At 40.5% G+C, this 27,700-nt stretch overlaps 2 protein-coding genes across 5 annotated transcripts in view; one reads left to right on the forward strand and one right to left on the reverse strand.

The window, feature by feature from the left end:
- Window positions 1–27,700, reverse strand: part of RUVBL2 (RuvB like AAA ATPase 2) — a 615,067-nt gene that overhangs the window by 39,148 nt on the left and 548,219 nt on the right. The window lies entirely within an intron of this gene.
- On the forward strand, window positions 410–18,772 carry NR1H2 (nuclear receptor subfamily 1 group H member 2). 4 transcript variants are annotated; one of them, XM_070729718.1, is made up of 10 exons: window positions 410–750; window positions 2,144–2,342; window positions 5,348–5,613; window positions 5,877–6,005; window positions 9,169–9,438; window positions 11,050–11,291; window positions 12,207–12,386; window positions 13,300–13,399; window positions 15,996–16,204; window positions 18,118–18,772. In XM_070729718.1, exons 3-10 carry the CDS (start codon window positions 5,574–5,576, stop codon window positions 18,262–18,264), a joined length of 1,317 nt encoding a protein of 438 aa, XP_070585819.1. In that variant the 5' UTR covers window positions 410–750; window positions 2,144–2,342; window positions 5,348–5,573; the 3' UTR covers window positions 18,265–18,772. The 4 variants fall into 4 exon arrangements, with proteins under 4 accessions (XP_070585819.1, XP_070585823.1, XP_070585820.1 ...); XM_070729722.1 differs by having other exon boundaries at window positions 669–750; window positions 5,883–6,005; XM_070729719.1 differs by having other exon boundaries at window positions 669–750; window positions 5,397–5,613.

Genomic DNA, 27,700 nt, shown 5'->3' on the forward strand with positions numbered 1-27,700 from the left:
CCTTGGAGAGGGGCAGCATATAAATCAAACAAACAAACAAACAAATACATAAATAGCACAGCACTATTCTTGCCTAAAGAAGTTGTGAAAAGCAATCTAGAGACTGCCAAAAAAACCACCCTTGATTCCCGTGGCTGAAGAATGAACCATCAACCATTGAAGTTGTTGCCCGATTGCTTATTTGACCCCCTATGACAATCATTAAGTATTGTACTTCATGATTCTTGACAAATGTACATTTTCTTTTATGTACATTGAGAGCATCTGCACCAAAGACAAATCTCTTGTGTGTCCAATTACACTTGGCCAATAAAGAATTCTATTCTATTTTAAAGAATCGCATATCAAATCCACGCACTTGCCACCCAGCAAAGTGGATATAAACGAGGCTGCGAAATCAGCATCTTGTGATGTGGCTTAAATGGAGCCTGAGTTGCACAACTCCTCTTCTCTCCGCCGCCGCCCCCCTCCTTCTTTTTCTGGAAGCACAAAGAGCTCATCATCTCCTTCCCGGTTCCACCCCCGCTCGGTATTGTGCAACCCCCGCGAATACAGCTGGCAGTTCCGCTGGAAAACGCAGACCCGACGAAGAGGACGAACGCGCCTTCCTCTTGGAAGGGGTGGTTTCCCCCCACGTTGGAAAGGAAGTGACGTCCGCCCAGGGTTCCCGGAAGCGCCTCGCTTCTGTATGCGAAAGAAGCGTTTTCACTGGTTTAGGGCAAGTGGTGGGACTCCCCGAGAGAGCAGAAGGTAAAGAGTGGTCTCCAAGTATCGTACGCGGGAGAGCGAGATTGCGTGGTTATCCACCTAGCGCAGGATGGGAATTGTAGTGGCTGGACTCCCGATTCCATAAATCGCAGCCTATCGGGCAAATCTGGAAAGTAAAGCTGCACTCCCTCCCTCCCCCCTCCCTCCGCTCTGTCCAGGCGGATCTCAGCTGCTTGCATCCCGTTAACTCCTTCGTCCCGTATTGGTCTCCTCGGGGGTAAATCCTATACGGGGTCAAGGAAGGTTTTCTGAGTGAGGCTGGAGCGGTGTTTGGGGCTTTTGAGCAGGGAGGATCCCCAGATTACTCCTCCGACTCGTTGAGCGGGCGGTAGGCAGAGAACTTGGGAAAGTGAAATAAATCCTGGCCCTGCTTTTTAAAGGAGGGGATCAGGATAGAGGGGAAGAGGTGTGAAACCAACGCTTTCAAACCGTTTGCTATAGGAGTGCAACTAGCCAGTGGGAGGAGACGTCAGTTTCCAATAAGGGGTAGATCGTTAGCTTGGAGGAATGCCAGGCCTTCCCAGGAGTTTGCTTTGAGAAGTTATTTGCTGAAGAAAAAACTCTTTAAAAATAGAGTTAAAAAATCCTGAGGGCTCCGGTTTTAATTTCACCTCTCTTTTGAAAGTTTTACAACTTTTACATCAGCCTTCATTCAGATTGTATGTTAAGATAATAATTCTGGACGTCAGCACTATGAATATCTGTGTTTAAAATTGCCTTTGGAGAAGGAATGCCTGAAACGTTCAGTTTTTAAAAAAGCATTTGTAACAGGAATTCTGATTCGTTTTTTTTTTTTTTAAAGATTGATTTGTTTGAGGTATTACATTATTATTGAGGTATTACATTAGTGTTTGTTGCAAAGATAGGGTAACAAAAGAATACAATAGATACTATAGATGTACATGGATTTTTTATGGGGGTTTTGTCATAGCTAGCCAGAATTCTGAATACCTAAGTTATCCCTGAAATCTTTTCCTGGCTTTTTGCAGGGAGGACTTTGGAGTGAGAGGATTGTTGTTGTTTTTAGCTGTCCAAAAATGTTGTTTAACTTCTTTTAGACTTCAGTAATAATTTTTATGAGTTTCTCATATGAGAAAAGAGCAAGAAAATATAATTCAATAATATAATTGAAATCAGGTTGCCAACACCCCCCAAACAGCCCCCCCCCAAGTATTCTAAGTTCTGTATGTGGCTCTGAGCCACAGATTACTCACTTTTTATTTTAATACTGCTAAACATATAAGAGGAAACCCTTACCAACATGCTGAAAACTAAGTATTAGTGAGTCACACTGCCTTATGCCCTTCACATAATCATATATTATGGTCTACAATAAGGGGATTTGCTGATATCTTCTTTCTCTTTCTTCTTTCAGGCTACATTTTACCTTCAGACAGTAATTTGGTTCCTAATAACTGCTGCTGTGCCCCCGCCATAAACCCTGCTATGTGGTTGTATATTAGCTGAATATCTTTCCATATTGGGGGGCGGGCGGGAAAGATGAGAGGATTTAAAGACAATTTCCCCATCTTGGATAAATTTCTCATGGAATGTTTGATGTAGAGCAAATGTGGGTGAGTAACAGTTTTGGAAAAGAAGGTCAGGTAAAGGAAAGAAACAGCTTTTGCCTGTGGATAAATGATGAAATGGGGGTGGGGGTTTGGGGCTTTGACATGGTACAAATAGTGCAAGGTGCAAAAATGAAAGATTTGAGGAACTATTGATATAAGACAGTGATGGCAAACCTTTTTGGCATTGCGTGCCAAAAGTCCAAGCGCGAGAGCGTTGTTGGGCTCACATGTGCCGGCATACATAATACAGTGGGTGCCCCCATTTGCATATGCACACATGACCCCCCATGCACTGCTCATGCGCACATGCAACCCCTTACTGTGAATGTGCCCCCCCCCCCCTTTTCCAAGAGGGCAGGTGTTCCTTTTACTGCTCTACCGGTCTGTTCCCTGGTGGGACAAAGGAGCAGCCATTCTTCAGCCAGTGTCAGCCCTCTCGGCCCTGCCACCTCAAAAGCCATTATATAGGCTTTCTCAATAGCTGGCGAACCAGCAATGGCTGGAGAACCGCTGAATAGGTGGCCTTGCCTGGAGTCCTCCCCGCTGGGAGCCACAGTCCAACCAGGTGCAGCTGACGGGGCTTTGGCTGACCAGAAGCCAGTGAGGGCTGCCTGCGCAGATGACCCTGTGCCTGCCATCAAAGTGGGGCCGAGATACACCTCTGCCCATGCCACCAGCTGCACAGATCTCCTGGGCAGCCTGTCTCCAGTGTTCCTCCTGCGTAGTGGCACTGGCTGCCCAGCCAGCAAATGTTGCCCCGCTTGGAGCTGCTGTTCCTCTGCCAGCAGCAGACACTCTCCCCCCGCCACCGCTCCAGAAGAGCAGCAGTAGCTGAAGGGAGAAGGGCAAGAGCGACAGGCTGGCTCAGGTGCGTCGGGCAGCATTTGCTGGCTGGGCGGTTGGTAGGGCTGCACAGAAGGAATGCCGGAGACAGGAAGCCCAGGGCAGTGTTTCCCAACCTTGGCAAGTTGAAGATATTCGGACTTCAACTCCCAAAATTCGGCTGGGGAATTCTGGGAGTTGAAGTCCAGATATCTTCAACTTGCCAAGGTTGGGAAACATTGGCCCAGGGGACCCGCAGCCCAAGGCAGTGTTCCCTCTAATTTTTTGGGGGGGTGGGCGGAAAAGTATAGTGTCTGAGCGGCAGTCCCTTCGGGACTGGGCAGCACAGAAATATTAAATAAATGAATGAATGAACGAACAAACAAACAAACAAATAAATAAATAAATAAATAACCCACCCTGTTTTGCCTCAGAGAATTTCAAAATAAAATACTGTACTGTGTGTCTATAACAGTGAGCTCATAATAGGGCAACTCTATCAATATCAAAATGCCACTTAAATAGTTGAGCTAGTTTCAAACTAGATTTTGATTTTCTTTCTCTCTTCCTTACTCCCATTCTTTTTCTTTATCTTTTCCTTCCTCTCTTTTTTCTATCTGTTTCTCTCTCTTCCTCTCTCTCTCTCTCCTTCCCTCTCACTCTTTCCCTCTCGGCTTCTGGGCAGGTTTGGAAAACTCTGAGTTGATGATGATTTTTAAGTGAGCGATTGCTCACTGCTCATCTTAGAGGGAACTATGGCCCAAGGGACTCACGCAGCTGGTAGAGACAACAAAGGGGCACCTCGGCCTCACTTCGATGGCAGACATAGGGTTATCTGCGCAGGCAGCCCCCACCACCACCCTGCAATCACAGGCTGCTTGTCTACTTTGGACCACCTGGGGTGCACAAGAAGCTGGTAGGGAGGGAGGGAAGCCCGGATTATCTTGCTCTGCTCCTTTAGGAAGAGACCACCAGGATCCTCTCTCCACATCTTTTGGCACACGCATGAGTGCCAGAGACCAGACCGGCTGGCCAGTGCGCATGCACACAATGGAAACAGGAAGACCATCTTCCTGGACCATGCATGCGCAATGGTTGGCTGCTGTTCTGGTTTCTGATGCGCATGAAAACCAGCTGGCCAGCGCACTGGAACCTGAAAGAGCAAAGGGCGACGGTTTTGTGTGCCCAGAGAAATGATTCAGCGTGCCATAGGTTTGTCGTCACGGATATAGTATGAGGATAGGGAATTTTTTCACTTTGGTGTACAGTATTCCCTCGATTTCTGCGGGGGATGCGTTCCAAGACCGCCCGCGAAAGTCGAATTTCCGCAAAGTAGAGATGCGGAAGTAAATACACTATTTTTGGCTATGGACAGTGTCACCAGCCTTCCCTTAGCACTTTAAACCCCTAAATTGCAATTTCCCATTCCCTTAGAAACCATTTAGATTATTACTCGCCATGTCTATTTATTAAAGTTTATTAAAAAAAATATTTATTAAAGGCAGATGAAAGTTTGGCAATGACACATGACGCCATCGGGTGGGAAAACGCGTGGTATAGGGGAAAAACCCGCGAAGTATTTTTTAATTAATATTTTTGAAAAACCGTGGTATAGACTTTTCGCGAAGTTCGAACCTGCGAAAATCGAGGGAACACTGTATTTGTGGGGAAAAGTCTATTAATAGTTATATTTTATGCACTTTATTCACCTTAGTAAGAGTTACATGCGGGTGGAAGTTTTTTTCCTCTCTCCCCTTTTTCTGTTTGACACTCACCATCCCTGTCCGCCTCCCCCATCTCTATTATCATTTGTTTCCTATTGTGGGAAAGGGAAGCATTCCTTGCTTATGATTTGCTTACTTGCTGAGGTCTTTGAAATTTAGTTGAACGTACACAGTTTCCTAATCATTGTTGTAGAAGTAAACTTGTGCTCAATTAAGATAAAGGCAATCTAGTGATGTATTTCTAAAAGGGCCTCATCACAAGTAGAGTATGAAGAAACAACTTATTTATGCTATTGCTGCCAGCATCTAGAATCCGCGGATGTGCTTTTCCAAATATGGATATTCCATGGAGCCATCATAGATAAGAGCTTGATGATCTGTCCTTAGTAATTCTGACTTATCTGTTTCAGAAAGTAGCTATTTTTGATCCACAAAACAACAGTTTCCCTATGTTGTTTGCAGAATTGGTTGAGAGCGCACGTGGGCGCATATGGACTCTTTTTCCTATCAGGCAGGAGAGCACAACTTTTGAGGTAAAGTATTTCTACCAAGACAAGATGGAGAATGGTAGGACTTTTGTCTTTCCTGAAGAAATGAAAGAGGACTGAAGAAGCTGAACTCCAAGAGACTGTTTTGTTGTCTGATTTCAAGCCTAACTATATAATGCTGCTGTGGCCCATGCCCTGAGATGGCCAAAATAGGCACCAATGAACCTCAGCTATCACAAGGTAAGCTTAATGAAACCCACAAGGTAAGCTTAATAGAATCATTGCTTAAACTTTTTAAAGTTTAATAATAATAATAATAATAATAATAATAATAATAATAATAATAATAATAATCTTTTTCTTCCTTCTTCTTCTTCTTCTTCTTCTTCTTCTTCTTCTTCTTCTTCTTCTTCTTCTTCTTCTTCTTTCCACCTCCTTTCCTTTTTCCTCCACCTCCACCTTCTTCTTTCTTCTTCCTTCTTCCACCTTCTTCTCCTTCAAAGAAACAGATTGTGGGGAGCCCAATTCACAGATCAAAAACGAATGGTCAGTGGCAAAGACAGAGTCTCGGAATACAGTGAAAATTGAAGTAATTTGCACAGACGATGGCGAAAGTTCTACGCAAAGCATTGGTGAGCAGAATAACCGATTCAGCAATCTGAAGTGTATTAGGGGAATATTATTGAGGAAATCACTATTATGGATAGCCCTGAAGTACGATTGTAATAAGCATGCCCATCACAGTTTTAACTTGTGATGGCTATAAATCAGGTTGCCCACATGACCGACCTGATTTTTACAACCTGTTTTGCAGCGACCCTTAAAGTAACTGCCATAGTCATTAATCCGAAGCAGTGGTTCACCGTGGACCCGGTTTTGTTGAAAACTGGGATTAAATGAGAATTTTTGGCAAAAACATAAAATGTGGTCGCATAATACAAGACACTGTAAACAGCTGTAAATGTCTGAAATACAGTCATGTGACGGCAGTGGGGGGGGATGTAGGTCTGTTCCCAACTAACCAGCCATAAATCAAGGACTTTCTGTACAGGTATAGTAAGGATTCTGAGCAAAAGTCCATGTTTTATGTTTTAAATGTTTGTATGTTGCTTTTCAGTATGGAAATTTGAAGAAAATGACTAGTTTGTATGAAATAATAAGCCAGACTGCAGTGAATTTTATTTTATTTTAGGGATAATGTACTTATGCAGCCTGTCCTAATGACTATTCCTCCATCAAGTGAAAATGACTAAGTAATTATACTGGTATGGGTGGTACAAAAGAACAAACTCTTTTCTTGTTGAAGCATCATTCTCAAAAATAATTGGTTTTGTCAAAAATGAAATTTGATTAATACTTAATTAAATTGGTCATTTAATTATTTCAGTTACTATAATTTTTAACTTGCCCATTATATCCTCATTAAAAGTTATAATTCATATATAGCAACATATGTAGCGGCTACAAAGATTGCACTCAAGACTTTCGGGAACTGAAAGAAACAGATAATAACCACATATTTTCACAGGAATATGGAAGCCACAAACCACTAAATACCATCGAAACACTTTCAACATGATATAAAAGCCTAGAACCAAACAAGTGTTTTCAAAGATTGTTGTGTTTTCAAAGATTGTTGTGTTTTCAAAGATTGTGTTACCAAGCGATTACAGTAAATAAATGGATCGAGAGAAAAAGCTTCTGTTTTCACGAATAGTCTGACTTTGTAGCCAGCTACCACTTGAAAAGGAGGACTTAGAGTGATTATGCTGTTCTGTTCAGGCCTGTGAGACCTGAAATCAAAGTTTGAGATCCTGTAAAAAAATTTCCCTGCATATCTGAAACTTGCAATTTCATGACTTTGCATCATTTCAGGGGTTCTCTCTATGAGAAATTTTTTTGGGGGAGGGGGTGTTCTTTCTTGCTGAAAAAAAAAAAAGTCCCTAAAGGTCTGTTTCCGGGTTGCCCTGACCCTGACCGAAAATTCTTCATTTGAAGAGCTTATGTGGGGTCAATTTGAAAGCCTTTTTCACTTGGAAAGTAGTCTGAACATTTCTGCACACAATGATATGAAAATTGAACTGAAAAAAAGTATGCATATTGCTTTATTTTGATCATAAAAGGCAGCCCCCCCTTTATTTGTGAACTTTTTTTCAATTTATAGTTTAGCTTGCAAAATGGGTTCAATTTTACAAAGGTGGTGTGGGATTGGTAGTTTGAACATTTCTGAATATAAGAAAAATATAAATGAACTGAAAGAAATGATGCTTATTGGTTTTTTAAAATCAGAAATAACCCCCCCCCCCCGGGCTGCTTGCAACAATTTTCACTTTAAAAAGAATTTTAGGCTCCAAATCAGAAATATTTTTAATATCTTAGGCATTCATTTACTCAATTTAACATTGCTGATCATCATAAAATATTTTTGGGGTGGGGGCTAATTTTTTTCTGGGCAAAAAAAAAAAATCACGTCGAGTCTGTTTCTGGTCGTATACAACCCGGACCAAAAAGAATTTTTTTTAGGTATTTGAATTTGGTCTTTTTGAAAAACTTTTTTCACTGGGAAACTAGTTTGAACATTTATGAACGTAATGATATGAAAATTGAAGTGAAATAAATTGATGCATATATTTTTATTTTGATCAAAAAGCCCCACCCCCATTTTTTCAGAATTTCGTGTCAGGTTTAGGCTACAAATCTCTAAGGAATTTCCCTCCAAAAGTTTTGATATTCTAAATTGAACATTCCTGATCATAAGAAAAGTAGAAATGAACTGAAAAAAATGATTCTTATTTGTTTATTTTGGTGACAAAAGGGTCACACACACACCCATCAGCCTTGCTGTGTGCCATTATTTTCACTTTTTATATATATTTGGTTAGAAATATTTGGAATATCCTTTTTAAAAGCAAGCACATGATAGCCAGACAACTACTTTTATGAAAGAAATCCATTTTACTAAAAACAAGTATGTAAGTTTGAAATTAACAGCATAATTTTTACATAAATTGAAATAATTGAACATGGGGGGGGAGACTTTTATGTGCAAAATAAATAAATATGCATCAATTTTTCCAGTTCAATTTTCATATCATTATGTTCAGAAATGTTCAAGCTACCAATCCCATACCAACTTTAGTAAAATAGAACGCATTTTGCAAGCAAACCTATCCATAAATTGAAAAACATTTCACAAAAACAGGGGGGGGGGGCGCATTTTATCAGCAAAATAAACCAATAAGCATTACTTTTTTTCATTTCAATGTGTGCAGAAATGTTCAAACTTGCTTCCAAGTAAAAAAAAAGCTTTCAAAAAGACCAAATATAAGTACCTAAAATGAACAATTTGTGGTCCGGGTCAAATAGACCCGGGAACATAACATTAGGGTGTGTTTTCGAACAGAACAGCAGGGTTAAGTTTGCCTGCCTAATCGGATATAGCAGGAACTACGCTGAATAGGGAATTCTGGGAGTTGAAGTCCACACATCTTAAAGTTGCTGAGTTTGAGAAACTCTGCTTAACACTAACCACAATAAAATGCAATCTCTACTGTTATCAGTCTTATATGTTCAATTATGACTCCGGGTTGCTTATCTTTTTTTTTTTAATGTTGCCAAATGATTGCCTCTGAAGATGATAGAGGGGATAAGTATAAACCAAATGCACACTTTGTGCAATATCTAGGCATAGGAGTGCTTTAAAAACATCGAAATTAACGCCAATTAAGTGGGGAGGAGTCCCCTGTTTCTCTTCTCACAGTAATTATTTTTGGTTTTCTCTCTCTTCCTCTGCAGCTGAGGAGCCAGCCCGTAAACGCAAAAAAGGCCCTGCCCCCAAGATGCTGGGGGACGAAGTCTGCAGCGTGTGCGGAGACAAGGCCTCGGGTTTCCACTACAACGTCCTGAGTTGTGAGGGTTGTAAGGGCTTCTTCCGGCGTAGCCTCATCAAAGGGGCTCAGTATACCTGCAAGGGCAATGGGCAGTGTCACATGGACATGTACATGCGGCGGAAGTGCCAGGAATGCCGGCTGAAAAAATGCCGACAAGCAGGGATGCGGGAAGAATGTGAGTCATGGGACCTTAGCCACGACAACCAGTCAAGGTTACTTATTCAGGGCCTAGCTAAGAATGGGAACTGTCCTGGTGCAGAGCAAAGCCATTGCTTTCATCATCATGATTTCCAAGAGTGGGTCCTGCTGGGTCCTGTGGTCCTATAGGGGGACAATTCTTTAAAAAACAAATGGTGGTTTCAGCTTGGAAGGGATTGATCTGTCTGGGGGGGGAGGAACAGAAGCAGCAGACTAGCAAGGATCATCCTAATGGAATAAAAAGGTTGGAAATAGAAAGTAGGAAGGAAATGTTTTCCCTATTTGCTCCCAGAATTCTAAATGCTTCATTGACGTTCTATCTATCTATCTATCTATCTATCTATCTATCTATCTATCTATCTATCTATCTATTTGATTTCTATGCTGTCCTTCTCGAGGTGAGAACATTATGAATGCAACAATATGTAAAGAAATCTAAAAATACTATAAAAGAATTATTCAAATTACTAAAAAGTATTAAAAATTCCATACACAGTCATGCACATTCATCCAATTCAATAATACATAGTATCGGCTGGAGACAATGTCATCACTCATGGCTCCCATGCCCGCTGGCAGAGGTAGGTCCTAAGAGCTTTACGAAAGACCAGGGGGGAGGGGGAGGTATGTATCTCCGGAGAGAGTTCGTTCCAGAGAGCCGGGGCCTCCACAGAGAAGGCTCTTTCCCTAGGCTCTGCCAGCCGACATTGTCTGACTGACAGGACCTGGAGAAAGCTGACTCTGTGGGACCTAACCGGTCACTGGGACTCATGCAGCAGAAAGCGGTCCTGGAGGTAATCTGGTCCTAAGCCATGTAGGGCTTTATAGGTCATAACCAGCACTTTGAATTGCGTCCGGAGACCAATTGGCAACCAATGCAGCTCACAGAGTGATGTTGAAATGTGGGCAGATCTTGGTAGCTCCACTATAGCTCATGCGGCTGTGTTTTGCACAATTTGCAGTTTTAAAGTTTTAAAGATTGAGTGCTCTAGGACAGGGGTAGGCAAAGTTGGCTCTTCTATAACTTGCAAGCTCAGGAATTCTGGGAGTTGAAGTCCACATGTTATAGAAGAGCCAACTTTACCTACCCTTCCTCTAGGACTCTAGTTTCTCAACCAGAGCAACTTTAAGATGTGCGGACTTCAACTCCTCAAGAATTCGCCAACTAACCCAGCTAGGGAACTCTGGGAATTAAAATCTACATACCTCAAAAGTTGCTCCAGTTGAGAAACATTGATGCAGGAATGAGGAATCTGTGGGCCCACCAGATGGCGCCAAAGACTAAGCCAAAATAGCCAATAGTGAGAAATGATGGGAGTTGAAGTAGGCCCATATTTGATAGGCCGAATGAGCCTTATCAGCAAGAAACCCTCAAGTTACAAACATCAAAACGGAAAAAAAATGCTGAAAGTGCAAAGCTTTGAGTCAATAGGACGAATTGGATTGCACTCTGAGGGAAAACAATAATGAGGCAGAAAATTTCCTGGGCAGTGCATCCCACAGTGGAGAAAGATGGTTCATCAGAATGCTAAGTGCATCTGGAATTCCCTGCTGAAGTTTTCATGCCAGCCTCCCTCTCTGTCTCCAGGTGTTCTTTCAGAAGAACAAATCCGCAAGAAGAAGACCTCTAAGCACGAGGCTGATGGGGTTCCAGCTGGGGAGAAAGATGGAGGCGAAGTACTTCGAGTACCTCCGTTGCTCTGTGATCCTGCTTTATCTCAACCTGAGCCAGTTCCTCTTACCCCACAGCAGGAGGGCATGATCCAACAGTTGGTGGCGGCCCAACAGCAGTGCAACAAGAGGAGTTTTAGCGATCAGCCCAAAGTCACGGTACGTCTTTGTGTGTGAGAGAGAGAGCCCTAAATTGATTTCAAGTCCTGACTAGTTCTAAGGCTGGGGCCTATGGGAAAGGCAGGCAATAGTCTTAATGGCTTTCTAGAGCAGCTTTCCTATCCTAATAGTTTCTGGGTAAGTTACACTGTGATTTCCATGGTTATAAAAAGAGATTAGACAACCATTTGTCTGAAATAGTATAGGGTAGTGTTGCTGGCTGGGGAATTCTGGGAGTTAAAGTCCAAATATCTTCAAGTTGCCAAGGTTGGGAAACACTGTTGTAGGGCCGTGATGGCGAACCTATGGCACAAGTACCACAAGCAGCACACAAAGCCAAATCGGAAGGCACATGAGGTGTTGCCCTATGTCAGCATGTATGCGCTAGTCAGCTGATTTTCGGCCTTGGGGAAGGCCTTTTTGCCTTCCGGAGGCCTCCCTAAATCCCCAGAGTGCAAAAAACTGCCTAACGGGCAAACAGGAAGTTTGGAAAAACAGACTTCCAGTTTACCCATTGGGGTCTTCAGTTTCCTGAAGCCCCGGAGTGTAAAAAACAGCCCAATGGGCAAACCAGGAGTCCGTATTCCCAAACTTCCAGTTTGCCGGTATGGCTTGTTTTTCCCTTTTTTCGTGAGGCCTGGGTGCATGTGTGGGGGGCAGTGAGGCCTATGGGCAGCGCGAGGGTGCACATAAATGAGGGGAGGGAATGGGTGTGGGCACATGCGCGCGTACTAGCAAATGCACCCACACCCTTTTCGCATGTGAACCAAATCACTGGTATAAGGTCCTCGGATTAGAAGACTACCAAGGTCCCTTCCAATTTTGTTATTCTGGATAAGCCATTGTGTGTACTAGGCAAACTTCATTCCCTTTTTATTTCCTCCCTTATCTCTTATTTTTCCCATTACTTCCCAGCCCTGGCCAATGAGCAGCGACCCCAACAGTCGGGAGGCACGCCAGCAGCGCTTTGCCCATTTTACAGAATTAGCCATCATTTCAGTGCAAGAGATTGTGGACTTTGCCAAGCAAGTACCCGGCTTCCTGCAGCTCTCGCGGGAAGACCAAATTGCACTGCTGAAGGCTTCTACCATTGAGGTGAGCAAGGATCTTTCTCTTGCTTCTATAGTTGTAAGAGCTAAAAATCTTATGCTGCCTAGGGCTGTTGACCTGGAAATGTTTCTGTAGTTAAAGACTCTACACCCTGTAGTAATAACTCAGTGAAAACTGGCATAGTGTATATTTTGCACAAACAAGATTAATCAGTAATATTTCCAACAAAAGAGGATCAGATAGCAAATGATGAAAAAGATTTTCCATCAAAAGAATTTTTGCATTCAGCTGCCATTGATACAGACTAGCGTTTTCAACCTTGACAGCTTGAAGATGTGTGGACTTCAATTCCCAGAATTCCCCAGTCAGCCATTTTGAGAGTTGAAGTTCACGCATCTTCAAGATGGCGAGTAACATTGATGGACACAATATTAGATCAGCTGGGCAAATGAATTCCTTTACTATAAACAATCCTATTATTAACAATATATGATGCACCAAACCAAATTACACAGACATGCTCACAAAAATCATTACCGCCTGACCCTAAAGCAAAATAGCAATAATTTCTCTATTCAGAGTTTTTCAAATAGAATTTTAAAACGTGGCTCTGAAGTTTTATAGTCCAGGTACAAAGGTTGTTGTCTGTGAGAATTAGGCTGTAGTTTAAAGCGTTTTTTATGAATACTGAGTGGGTATTTATTTATGATACTTGCTGTTACACTGCTTTTATTATATTGCAATGTGTACTGCATTGTGTGTTGCTTCTGCTTTTTTAGGCCTCAGAATGGGAAAGGATGCAATTTTTTTTAAGCAGAGAAAAGGAAGGAGAACTTAGCTTTCCAGAGAATTAATAAATGTGTGGTATAAACCGTTACCTACCTAAACATATACCACAAATGTTAGTTTTTTTAAAGAAGGGCAATAGCTGTTCTTTGACACTTGCTTATCTTCTTAGATCATGTTACTAGAGACAGCCCGGCGCTATAATCATGAGACTCAGTGCATTACATTTCTTAAAGATTTTACATACAGCAAGGATGACTTTCACCGGGCAGGTGAGTGAAAAGTGAAAAGTTAATCATGATGGAATAGTGTAGGGAAGAAATCTGCAGAGAGAGAGCAGGGGGCGGGGAAGCAGGTATGCATGAAATAGTAGAGGTTACTCCGAAAAAATTCCTGGCTCACCCAAGAAGAATCAGCTGGCTGGGAGTGATGGGAATTTTGATATAAACACATATAAAGAGAATCAGATTTGGGAAGGTCCCTTTGAGGGTATAAATAGTCATTCTTCACACATAAATTTCATTTGATAAAATTTCACAAAGAGAGGTTTTATTAAATTGTCCTAGATGGTTTTATCTCTGCTTAAAGAAGAGACCCTATTCCCTTATATACACTGAAAGCAAAATCTTCGCGGTTACTTTTCTGGCATTTGGATTCTTGGCACATTATGACTCCCATTAGATACAAAATGAAGAAATTACCCAGAACTTTAAATAAAATTAGTTTAGAGTAAAGTTTAAATAAATAAAATGTCTTACCCAGAAATATATTCAAAAATATATATCATGTATTTGTACCCTATGACAATCATTAAGTTTTGTACCTCATGATTTCCAAATGTAAAATAATGTTTCCAAATGTAAAATAATGCACTTGGGGAAAAGGAATCCTCAATCTGAGTATTGTATTGGCAGTTCAGTGTTGGCAAATACTTCAAAAGAAAAGGATTTAGGGGTAGTGATTTCTGACAGTCTCAAAATGGGTGAACAGTGCAGTCAGGCGGTAGGGAAAGCAAGTAGGATGCTTGGCTGCATAGCTAGAGGTATAACAAGCAGGAAGAGGGAGATTATGATCCCACTATATAGAATGCTGGTGAGACCACATTTGGAATACTGTGTTCAGTTCTGGAGACCTCACCTACAAAAAGATATTGACAAAATTGAACGGGTCCAAAGACGGGCTACAAGAATGGTGGAAGGTCTTAAGCATAAAACGTATCAGGAAAGACTTAATGAACTCAATCTGTATAGTCTGGAGGACAGAAGGAAAAGGGGGGACATGATCGAAACATTTAAATATATTAAAGGGTTAAATAAGGTCCAGGAGGGAAGTGTTTTTAATAGGAAAGTGAACACAAGAACAAGGGGACACAATCTGAAGTTAGTTGGGGGAAAGATCAAAAGCAACATGAGAAAATATTATTTTACTGAAAGAGTAGTAGATCCTTGGAACAAACTTCCAGCAGATGTGGTAGATAAATCCACAGTAACTGAATTTAAACATGCCTGGGATAAACATAGATCCATCCTAAGATAAAATACAGAAAATAGTATAAGGGCAGACTAGATGGACCATGAGGTCTTTTTCTGCCGTCAGACTTCTATGTTTCTATGATTCTTGATAAATGTATCTTTTATTTTATATACACTGAGAGTATATGCACCAGAGACAAATTCCTTGTGTTACCAATCACACTCGGCCAATAAAGAATTCTATTCTATTCCTGTCCTATCCTGTCCTATCCTGTCCTATCCTATCCTGTCCTATCCTATTCTATTCTGTTCTATTCTATCCTATTCTGGATACTAATATATTTCCCAAGTGATTAATCTGGGTGGACCAGTGATGTATTTCTGAGTGATTTCTCCCAATTCCTTGTTTCACATCTCAAATGAAAAGGGTGTCATAAAGACCACTGAGATGTCACATTTAACGAGAGTTAGCATTTGTTTCTAATCATCCTTTTGCAGAGGTGAACCTATGCGGCGAGACTTGATTGTCCTTTGTATCTTCTGCATATCTGGTCTTGATTCTGGGATCCTTATTGTGCAGTAAAAAGAGTGTGTTGGTTCAGGCTCTCTAGTTTAGTTTCCATCTTCCTTCCTCTGTTAAAAAATAGTTGTTTATGTGTCACATTATATAATGTTTTCTTCTGTAGGAAGAAAGCTTGGAAGAACTTGTACTTAAAAAACTTAAAAGTGTTTGTTCTTCACAGATTTTCTTTTTGCCTATAGTCAGAGTTACTTTATAGTAAACATTTGTTGCCTTAGTTGTACTGTATATTAATTTTTAAGCCTAGTTCAAAATGCTGATATTTGAATTCCTCCAACCTAGATTATTTATTATTAACCTAGCAGCTTCCTAAATTCAGCTAAAGAAAACTACCCTACTGCTAGTGAAGACAGGTTAGTTAGGGAGAAAACACTTGTTTCTGCCTGGCTTTTAAAAAAAATTCTGATAGGCATTTTGCCTGCCAGGTTTTCAGATTATTTTGTGCCACTAACCATGCTCAACCTATATCACTTTCTAATGAATGTACAATGTTGTTTTCTGTTTTTAAAAGATAGTTATCTTTATAATGAATTAGCTTCTTGTTTTATGGATAGTTTGCTATTGCCATCTTCTGGGCGGGTCTTTCCAATCTTTAGGTCTATATCTACAGCCCAAACTATTAATTTATTTTATACACTTATACTTTGAAGCACTCGTAAGCTTGAGCAATGCAAAATAGCTAAAGTGAGGTAAGATAGAACTCTAAAACAAACAAGAAATACACTTGGAGGTCTGAACATGGCAAGTTAGATGACATCAGTCATTCCGTAATGTTTTGTTTTTCTCCCTCTCCAATCCCCTCACCCCCAAAACAAGGTCTTCAGGTCGAATTCATCAACCCCATATTTGAGTTTTCCCGGGCCATGCGACAGCTGCAGCTGGATGATGCCGAATACGCCCTCCTCATTGCGATCAACATCTTCTCTGCTGACAGGCCGAATGTGCAGGACCATGGCCTGGTAGAGTCATTGCAGCAACCCTACATTGAGGCCCTCAGTTCTTACATCCACCTCAATCGCCCACAGGTATCTGAATTGGGGCAGAGGAGCAGCGATGAATGCCGAGGGAGAAAAACAATAGAGCAAAGGGGATAGATTATCATCATTGGGTGGAGGAAAATTGATTTAAAAAAAAATAACATTCCTCCTGGTCTGAGGAATGACCACAAGGCAAAACTCATGATTTAGCACATTTTATTAGATTGCAAAGACTACAGCTGGCTTAAGGCAACATAAATTTGGGTGTCCCTAGCAAATTCTAGGATGGGATTGGGAAATTAGTAGCCTGCTCCGTACACTGTACTACACCTCTCATCTCCACTAATTATTTTTATGCTGGGCACAAATGATAGGAATTCAGTGTTTAGAAGGCTGTACAGTAGTACCTCTAGATACGAGCTGCTCCACATGCGAGTATTTCAAGTTACGAGAGGAGAGAAATTTCTTTTCGAGACCCGAGCTCAAATTCGGGATACGAGCCGAGTGTCCACTAGGTGGCGCAAGAATCCTTGCTTCTGGTTATCTCGGAGGGGAAAAACCATTTGTTCCAGATATGAGTTGTCTAAAGCCATTTGTTCCAGATATGAGTTGTTCGACATACGAGCTCCGTTCTGGAACGAATTAAACTCGTATCTAGAGGTACTACTGTATTGTATAGGCATTTTTCTTTTCACTTTAATTGATTTGGCAGAGCAAGTGCTAATTCTTTGTCTGCAAGGGAGAGTTTTCTGTTCCAGTAGGAATTGCAGAGTGGAACAATCCAGCTGAAGACACAAAACTATGAGGATAAATTTTGTGAATCCAAAGGAAGTTTGCTTCAGATTAGCCTTTAATATTAAGAGTTCAAGAACCACAACCGTTCCTTCAAAGTTGGCTGAAACTGTGTAGCACACTACACTAGACCCACTACTATTTAAAGCATAACACAAAATGTATTGAACATCCTGGGTTTAAAGGTGGAATAAGGCCCTTTTCCAACCTTGAAGTTCTTTTTTGCCAAGAATTTCCCAACATTGCAAATGTCAGTGGCAAAGTGCCTGAATTATTGGCATGGTTTGCTTCCAATTTAAAATGAAAAGTAAGTGTGGTAAGTCTCCGACAGATTTATTTCAGCTCTGAAACTGAAACCTCTTCAACCCCCACTCTTACCAAATGGAAAAAATGGTTTTCTTGATTTATCCAGGGATGTCACCATCCTGCAACCCCAAAGATAGAAAACTTTAGAAGTATCGCCTCTGGTCCTACTAACAGTTTCCTATGGCTAGACTGGGAATGGTAGGGTGTGGAGACAAGGGTTCTTCCTGAAACATTTTTGGATTGTGCAATTCTGTCCTGCTTTCACTAGATACTGTGTTAAGAGCCTGAGTAGGCCAATGGTTCCTTCCTTCCCTTTTACCAATTATTCTGGTTCCCTTTTTCCTTCTCGTTGTATCTTAGCAAATTATGTATCTTTCATAGGCCATAGTCAAACATACATACTATTTTCAGAGAGTTGGGTAGGATTAATTTTTTTTTAAAAAACCCTCTTTCAACTTACAGGTACAGGTAGTCCTCAACTTACGACCAAAATTCAGCTCAAAATTTCCATTGCTAAGCAAAATTCACTTGTTAAGTGAATTGTATCCCAATTTACCACTCATTCCTATCACAAATTCACTTGTTACTTGAGTGTGGGCACGTGCCCGCTTGCTAGCACACACACACGCACACACACACACACACACACAATTTTGGCACGTGAACTAAAAAAAGATTTGCCATCACTAGTTTCTATGTTAGTTTGCTGGGTATTTAATCAGTTTGTATTCTTCTCAGACACTTCACATTTAAAGGCAGGCCTTTGAGTGCTCTGAACCACTTGGAATCTCAAACGAGATTCTTCTGACTCAAGGCGCCACGCCCTTCACCCGACCTCTTTTGGCCTCCCTTTCCTTCCGCAGGACCACCTGATGTTCCCCCGCATGCTGATGAAGCTGGTGAGCCTGCGGACGTTGAGCAGCGTGCACTCAGAGCAGGTCTTTGCTTTGCGCCTTCAAGATAAGAAGCTTCCGCCACTTCTGTCTGAGATCTGGGACGTCCACGAATAGACCTTTCTGGGGAAGAGGCAGAACCTCTCCCAGCAGCACCAGCAGACATGCTTCCCCATAGCGAGTCTTTGGATTCAGCGTAAGCCTTACAATGGCTGGACTGGGACCCTGCCAAAAGAATTGAGTCGTGAGCTACTAAGCACTTTTGATTCCTCCTCCTTCCCAAAACAGTCCTCGTCTTTCTTCCATTGCTTCAGACTCGGCGGAGGGGGAAGCGGTGATCGGTCCCACCTTCCTTCTTGAGTGGGAAGAGGGAGAAGTTGAAAAACAAAAACTTTTTTTTCCTCCAAAGATCTCACTCCCTCATTTTCCCGAACAGCAAACAGCTGGGCCCTCCGTCATTAACCTAACTGCAGTGATTCACTTAACAACCATGGCAAGACAACAGAGAACGGTTTCTCCTTAGGGAGGGAAGAGTTTTACAGTGAAAATAAGAGGGAGTTGCCATATGTAGTACCTGGTGTATGGGGCAAATACCCAAAAGAAATAAACTGGTCGTGAAAATGAAGCATTTCATTGGTTTCCTGATACCCTTGTGTGGGAAATGTTCCCTTGTAGTTAATTGGGGAAGGGATGGGGTGGGGGACCCAGGATCCTGTCTGAAGGGAAAGGAAGCAGAGTTATTAAGCATACTTGACTGAGTCCACTTATCACTTATAAAGAGTGTGTCTGTGCACCCCACCATAGCTGATACTGTATCACATGCTGGGCGCTAAAGCAAGAGTAAGTCACTGAAACATTCCAGTGGCAGCGAAATTACGATTTTAATTACGTGAGTAATTTTTTTAATATAAATTTAAGATAATGCGAACTCATGAAGCATGCCTTAATCCTTCAGTTTTGTCCTGCATACTCTTTGCTACCCTGTAAGGCAAAAAACAAACATGGGTTTCCACTCTTATTGAGTGCCTCATGCAACAACTATTCAAAGTTATAATGCTAAAAAAAACCCAACCTTTTGGGATCAATCCTCACATTTAATAACAGTTGCAGTATCCTGCATATGATTGCTATTCATGTGCAACCATTGAGCACTTTTCACTTGTGATAAGCAATTAATATTGTATAGTATGAAAGGTGGAAATAAAATTGTAAGACACTTCATCACTTAACGACTACATCCCTTAACGACTAAGGGGAAGTAAGTTCATATGCTTCGTTCAAGATCCGTCACTAAGGGACTTAACGATCATGTTGCTAGTCCCAATTGTAGTTGCTAAGTGGGGACTACAGAAGAAAAAAATTCAGTCCCCAGTTAAAATACAATTGTCTATCCTTGTTATTGACAGTGGTTTATTACATCTATCAGGTTGAGTCTACAACACATACCTTTGCCAAAAGTAGTCATTTTATATTATATACTTAATGCCACATGTGAAGTTCAAGTTTTGTAATCTAAGGGTAGCTGAGAACTAGCATTCTTCAAGATCTCTGTGTTATTTCAAATTGTGGCCCAAGGTATGATTGGCATATCAATATTTCTTGGACATTATGGGTTACAGAGGCTTAAATTCGAATTAATAGAATTTAATTACATGGTTTTGAGTTAGATGCGATGATTCAGCCAAGTCTACAACCAGGTCATTGTGATGATAGGATGAAAGAAGGGGCAGTTCTACATAATTTTCTGGTTCTTGGAAAGGAGAGCGGAGTACATGCAGGAGATTCTAAACTAGTTTCTGAAAAAAAATGGTTACAAAATTGGTTATTTATTGAAATGTCCTTGGAGCTAGGCACAATTTATGAAACTCAATGTGTTTTAGGTCCTGTCAAACAATCAATTTATCCAGAAGCAGTCATGATTCCTGTGCTATGAAATAGTATCCCTTCTACCCCCAAATTCTATGTGGTTGTCACCTTGATGGTATTCAAAAATAGGCTGTTCTAGGCCAGGGATAGGCAAAGTTGACTCTTCTATGACTTGTGGACTTCAACTCCCAGAATTCCTGAGCCAATCATGCTAGCTCAGGAATTCTGGGAGTTGAAGTCCACGTCAGAGAAGAGCCAACTTTGCCTACCCTTGTCCTAGGCCTTGTGGAGCTTATTTGGTAGCTTTGCCCATCTGTTTTGAAGGCTCTTCTGCTTTACATTGTTTTCCCTTCTTTTTAAAGTGCATATTGTATTCAAGTGGCCTCATAAATCTAATCAGATAAATAATTATCAGTTTGGGTTTAAGACCTATGGAGGACACCAGGTAAAGTGGTCCAGAATATTATATTCCCAATGTTGCCTTTAAATCTGCCGGGCTGGAACTTCCCATTTGCAATCAGGGAAACCCCTGCCTTGTCAGGAAAATGGGGATTTCCTCCAGACTTTAAAACTGTCCACTAGAGGTCATGCAAAACCCATAGCTTCTAACTGCTCTACATTTTCAATTATATTCTGTAGTCATTGGGTTTCCCCCTCAGCTTTGCAATGAAATGCAGAGGCAGTTTATTAGCACAATGTAATATATTTGCCTTGCCAATATAAATGGAAAAGAAATACCCCAGAATTTGAAATAGGGAAACTCTAGTTCAAGGCTTTTATGCAAATAAATACCATTTTGCATAAAGTTAATCAATTTTTTTCTGGGCTAACTATACAGGTAATCCTCCACCTATGACTGTAATGCCTCCTGCCCATTATAGTTGCAAGTCATGAGAGTTGGTAACCCAGTGGGCACTTAACCAGGTCAGTTAAAGTTCTACTTGCTTTCATTGCCGCACCCCAAACATTATAAAGCTTGGCTAGTGCTAAATATATTACTCTGAATTGTGCAAAACTTCCTAATCTGTTAGCCAGGTTAAGCATATCGGGACCCATGGAATAGGCTATCAAAAGAAGGAATATGGCTATTTAGAATATAGATATATTCCTTAATAAATACTGAAAATGTTTGTAGTTTGCCTTTAATCTTTTAGACCAAGTTGAGCAATCAACTGTCACCAGGGCCCACGTGGGATTACTATCATTTTTTTCTGCAACCTCCAGGGCCTGCCACATTTCTTCCTGCTGCTGAAATTCAGTAGCAAATCACCAAGAGACACTGGGCTGATTTCTTTCAAAATGAGTACTGTAACAGGTAGGATATATCTCCAGAACCACTTAGCAAAAGTGGGTCTGTATATGCCTCCACCCCTTCCAGCGATGTCGCCATATCCCTATTAATGTTTTCTTCTTGGAAAAATATTTTTAAAAACAGCAAAAGTTTTTCTCTACATCATAGCAGGAGATTATTCCGCGGTCAGGACTCTTTTAAAGGTGGTCAGGACTCTTTTAATGGTGCAAGTTTGCTTATTTGTTTATGTAATTAATTTCTGAGCCTGACCCCTTGCCAATAATTCTGGTCGACTTCCAAAGAGTCTGCAGAGAGGGGTGGCATACAAATATTATTATTAATAATAATAATAATAATAATAATAATAATAATAATAATAATAATGTTATAGTTATAGTTATAGTGAAAATGATGGAGACTCTACTCAAAAGGAGGATAAATCAGCACCTAAAAAACAATAACTTATTGGACCCAAATCAGCATGGCTTTACTGAAGGCAAATCATGTCAGACTAATCTCATTGATTTCTTTGACTATGTCACAAAGGTGTTGGATCAAGGTGGTGCCGTGGATATTGCCTACCTGGACTTCAGCAAAGCCTTTGATACGGTTCCACATAAAGAGCTGATAGATAAATTAGTGAAGATTGGACTTAATCCCTGGATAGTTCAGTGGATTTCAAGCTGGCTGAAGCATAGACATCAGAGAGTTATGGTTAATGGCGAGTATTCTGAGCAGAGACAGGTTACAAGCGGTGTGCCACAAGGGTCTGTTCTGGGTCCTATTCTTTTTAATATGTTTGTGAGTGACATAGGTGAAGGTTTGGTAGGGAAGGTTTGCCTATTTGCCGATGACTCTAAAGTGTGCAATAGGGTTGATATTCCTGGAGGAGTCTAATATGGTAAATGATTTAGCTTTACTAGATAAATGGTCAAAGCAATGGAAACTGCAGTTTAATGTTTCCAAATGTAAAATAATGCACTTGGGGAAAAGGAATCCTCAATCTGAGTATTGCATTGGCAGTTCTGTGTTAGCAAAAACTTCAGAAGAGAAGGATTTAAGGGTAGTGATTTCTGACAGTCTCAAAATGGGTGAGCAGTGTGGTCGGGCAGTAGGAAAAGCAAGTAGAATGCTTGGCTGCATAGCTAGAGGTATAACAAGCAGGAAGAGAGAGATTATGATCCCCTTATTTAGAGCACTGGTGAGACCACATTTGGAATACTGTGTTCAGTTCTGGAGACCTCACCTACAAAAAGATATTGACAAAATTGAACGGGTCCAAAGACGGGCTACAAGAATGGTGGAAGGTCTTAAGTATAAAACCTATCGGGAAAGACTTAATGAACTCAATCTGTATAGTCTGGAGGACAGAAGGAAAAGGGGGGGACATGATCGAAACATTTAAATATGTTAAAGAGTTAAATAAGGTTCAGGAAGGAAGTGTTTTTAATAGGAAAGTGAACACAAGAACAAGGGGACACAATCTGAAGTTAGTTGAGGGAAATATCAAAAGCAACGTGAGAAAACATTATTTCACTGAGAAAGAGTAGTAGATCCTTGGAACAAACTTCCAGCAGACGTGGTTAGTAAATCCACAGGAACTGAATTTAAACATGCCTGGGATAAACATATATCCATCCTAAGATAAAATACAGGAAATAGTATAAGGGCAGACTAGATGGACCATGAGGTCTTTTTCTGCCATCAGTCTTCTATGTTTCTATGGAAGAAGAAGAAGAAGAAGAAGAAGAAGAAGAAGAAGAAGAAGAAGAAGAAGAAGAAGAAGAAGAAGAAGAAGAAGAAGAAGAAGAAGAAGAAGAATCAATTAAAAAGTAAATTGCCCCCCTTAAAAACCAGCAGGCTTGGGGCCACATTCATTTCAAGAGAGGAATTCCTATCCAAAGTGAAGTTCAGTGTTCAAAATAATCAGATCAATACTTTTCATCTGAGACAATCAAACTAATACATTAAAATAGATTTCAAAAAAAATATTCTATATTTCTATTTACTGAACCATTATACTTGTAACAGAACAAGAATCCAAAGATTGTAAGGAAGTCCAAGTCTTTGCCCAGAGCAGGAATACTCAGACATCTTAAACAAATTGCTGCCAATCCTTTGCTTGAAAATGTCTAGTGTTGAAAAACCCACAACTCCAGGAGGCAGGTGGTTCTATCACTTAACAGACTTCACAGTTACAAAATTCTTCCCTATTTCGGGTTTCAATTTCCCTTGGTTTATCTTCCATGCATTGTTTCTTGATCAATCCTTGGGCACTATCCTGGATAAATCCACATCCTCTTTCCTGTCAAAGTCCTTCATGTATTGAAAAACTGCTATCAAGCACCCCCTTAATTAATTTTTATTTTTCTTCCTTCCAAACAACAGCCAATTCTTTTCACCATTCTTCATAGCCTCCAAGCCTCTCTCGCCCTCTTTGTAGACATTATTTGCACACTTTCCCTTCCATAACATAGGATTTTGAAAACTAGACCTGTCTTTTGAAGTGTTAACAATCCCCATCCCCTGCTATTTAGTGTCATTTGCAAATTTGACAAACACCCCTCTATACTCTTGTCTAGATCAGTGTTTCCCAAACTTTTGTGAGCCGCGGCACATTATTCACATTTACAAAATCCTGGGGAACATTGAGCGTGGGGTTGGCGGAGCTTAAAAAAGTTTGGACAAAAAAAGTCTTTTCCTCCCTTTCACTCTATTTCTCTCTCTCTCTCTTCCTTCCTCTTTCCCTCTCTCTCTCCATCCCTCTTTGTTTCGTACAGCAACATGTTCAGCCGCCACCGTCGGTGCCTCTGTCCTGGAGTTCTGGCTCGCAGCCGACCACCCTGCCGCCGCCCAGCGGCTACTGCCCAGTGCCACTGCTGCCGCCACCCTCCCACTGGGCCCCAAAGCTCACCTGCTGCCGCCGCCAGGGAAGTTCCAGCCAGGCAGGGCGCTGCAGCTGCCGGAAAACTTGGAAGGCGCAAAGAAGGAAGCTCAGCTTCCGGTCTCACAACTTTTTGCTCTTCACACTCTCAGCAAAAAGTTGCGAGACCAGAAGCTGAGCTTCCTTCTTCGCGGCACACCTGACTATGTCTCACGGCACACTAGTGTGCTGCGGCACATTGGTTGGGAAACACTGGTCTAGATCATATATGAAAACACTGAAGAGCCCTGAATCCAAGACAGAACCCTGGTAACCCCACCACATCAGGGGTGAAATTCAGCAGATTTTGACAGGTTCTGGAGAACCGGTAGCAGGACTTTTGAGTAGTTCGGAGAACTGGCAAATACCACCTCTGGCTGGCTCCAGAGTGGGTGTGGGAATGGAGATTTTGCAGTAGCCTTCCCCTGACACACCCACCAAGCCATAACCATGGAACTGGTAGGGAAAAGTGTTGAATTTCACCCCTGCACCACATACCTTCCTTTATGTAGATATATATTTGTTTATTGGGAAAGATTGTTCAACCAACTATGAATTTATCTGGCAATGGAACCATCTTTCCCAAATCATTTTATTGTATCAAGAAGGAAATGCGGTCAACATTATTGTTAACCCTGCTGAAGTCTAAGTGTGTAATATTTATACCATTCCTTTGATTTACTGATCTAGTCACTTTTTCAAAAACTAACTAGATAAAAATATTGTTGCCATGATCTATTTTAAAAAAAATCTATGCTGCCTCTTAGCCTCATCCTGTTCCTTTCTAAGTGCTTGCCAACCCATTACTTAATCGTTTTTTCCAAAATTTCTCCAAATATTTGCAATGAAGTAAATAAAATACATTGACATATTAATTTAAAACATTCAAATTAATATGCTATTTCTAGGCTTTCCAAAATCTTGAAAAAATATTTTGGCCACTGGTCTTGTATCAGGAAACTTGATGATAAAAAGTGTGATTTTGGTGACAGCTATTAGATTGGATAAGGTAAAATGTTTTTGAGATGATTCCAAGTAATCTCTTGGTTTCCTTGAAAATACATCCTCAGTTTGAGTTCAAACAAGGCTTATAATTACAATAGGAATTGACTGAATTATCTCATACTGATTTCAAAGAAAGCAGATAGATAGATTTCTGCTACAGCATAGATTGTATTTATTTACTTCCTACCTTTAATAGTTTTTACAAATAACTCAAGGCAATGGAACACACACCATATTACTTCCTTCTCCTAATTTCCTCACAACAACAACCTCATAAGGTAGGGTTGGCTGAGAGAGAATGATTGGCCCAAAGTTGCTCGGCTTCTTTTTAGGTCTAAATCAGAATTCATAGCCTCTTGGTTTCTAGCCTGGTGCCTTAACCACCAAATTAAACTGGTTGTCATATTAACTATTATTTAAACCTTGCCTGAAAATACCCCTTACCCACTTCCATTTTCTTATTTATCTTCTTGCTGTGGTGGTAAAAACTTTCAAACTAATCAATTTGTGGGAACCTTTTATGGAAAAGAAAATCACTATTTTAAAAATGAGATGAAAAACTAGATTTCCAGATGATCCGGTTTCAATGACAAGTTTAAGGATAAAAATGATTAACACTAATACCAAAAGTTACCACATTGGTCTTGTCTTTTCTTCCATAACCTCTCTCCTATCTCATCAACTAGCTTTTTAAACTAAATAAACATTTAGTTTATTTTAATCACCATAACGTATCAAGAGTTGGGTTTGTTTCATTGTACAATCACGATTTGTCTTTTTTTTTTTACTGTCAGGCTGTACTTTTCCGTAAATTTGCTTAAATAAATAAATGACTCATTTGAGAACGAAGTACAACTGTATTCCTCCCACCCCAAAAAGCAAATAGGCAGAAGGGGGGCTGGGGGCTGGGGTGGAATAAACTGCAGACCTGAAGTAGCATCGGTGACCATTTTCAGTAAACCTGAATTATCTCTACAAAATGGTCATTCAAGACAGCAACAGTTGATAAGCCAATCATTCTAACATTGTTATGTTAACTAAGAAAACCTGATATCGTTAGGACTTATTTATTTATTAGATTTATTGTAACATGCGTCTCTGTAAACTTTAATTATCAGATGTGGAAAGATAGGATAAAGTAAGATTGTAACCCAGGTGTGTGTGTAAAGAATGGAGAAAATGGTATGGCAAAAGCAACAGTTCTATTGTCTGTGATGGGTTTTCTAGGCTGACCCCATATTCATCAGCATTGATAATATTACTTTATCAGGTAATGAAAGGTCTGCAAGGAAATAACCAAGGACACCACAGTTCAACTCAGTGCCACATAGTCTATGTCCTCTTCTATGGATATCCTTTATTTTGGTTCAGCCAGTAGATTTCAGAGGTTTTCTGAAAAATGAAAAAGCTTTCACAGTTCTCATTACCCCATTTGTTTGTGTATTTACTTCACATATTGGCATATTATCCCAATCTACACTTTGGGAAGAATATAAAATTGAATGGACGCTGTTTAGTTCTCAATCCACAATAAAATAATACCATCCATGATCTTGGATGGTTGCCTACAGTTCCTCATTCCAGATCAAAAATCTACCAGGGAAAAAAAAGGTAGGGGAGGGATTATCATGCTTTCCAAAACATTAAGAGGAGTGGGCCAAGTATACCTTCACTAGCAATGTATTCCACAATCTAGGGCTACATCTTGAAAAATGCTCCTCTTTGTTTATAGGAAACGGCCCACAGCAGGATCTTTCTATCCTGCTTAATAAGACAGTACATAGCTTTTATAGAGGATAATCAGCCCTTTCTATTGGGCCTGGAAATTTACTTTTTCAAATGAGTCATATGCCGTTTTTATTTACTTAGAATTTATTTGGGGAGTATATGAGTCTTACAGTTATTATTTTAACTGAAAATGATTCCTGCTAAACATTAGTGCTTTGCATTATAGTGTCAGCTCCTTAATTATAATTCAGTTAAGATAAGGAATCTGTTGGGTATTGTGAAGAGAATCTTCTTATACAACCTTGTTTTAGACAATGCTTGAATTAAATTAGAGCACAAGTGTGCCTTTCTCTTAAATTATGTTTCGTTGCACCAATTTAATATTCACAGTGGGAGACATTGCCAAATTCCTGTTTGTTAGATAGAAGGGATGAAAAGAAGTGGATTTGAAACTATAGTTTAAAATTAACTAGGTCAACTAGGTCAACTTTGTAGTAAGCAGCAAGAGGTTTTGACTTTGCTAATTTTAGCAGTCATTCTGTTTTTTTAAAAAAAAGAAATGGGAATTAAAAAAGAAAGTGTATTTGGTGTACAGTATTTGTATATGAGCCCCTCTAATACAGTATTGAAAAATGAAATTTGGACGATGATTTAGTACTTTCGTCTTTGAACCAATGCCCCCCATTTCACTATTTTTGCACTTGGCTTCAGTTAGTAAGATTCCAGAAATCTTGTGAAAA

This window comes from Erythrolamprus reginae, chromosome Z (assembly GCF_031021105.1).
Source record: "Erythrolamprus reginae isolate rEryReg1 chromosome Z, rEryReg1.hap1, whole genome shotgun sequence".
NCBI classification, from domain to species: Eukaryota; Metazoa; Chordata; class Lepidosauria; order Squamata; family Dipsadidae; genus Erythrolamprus; species Erythrolamprus reginae.

What these genes read in the sequence shown, in the direction of transcription:
- NR1H2 (XM_070729718.1), top strand. Translation starts at nt 5,574, where the DNA reads ATGGCCAAAATAGGCACCAATGAACCTCAGCTATCACAAG. An exon ending in TGAACCTCAGCTATCACAAG is followed by an intron (nt 5,614 to 5,876) that starts GTAAGCTTAATG and finishes TCTCCTTCAAAG; the next exon opens with AAACAGATTGTGGGGAGCCC. An exon ending in TGAAGGCTTCTACCATTGAG is followed by an intron (nt 12,387 to 13,299) that starts GTGAGCAAGGAT and finishes TTATCTTCTTAG; the next exon opens with ATCATGTTACTAGAGACAGC.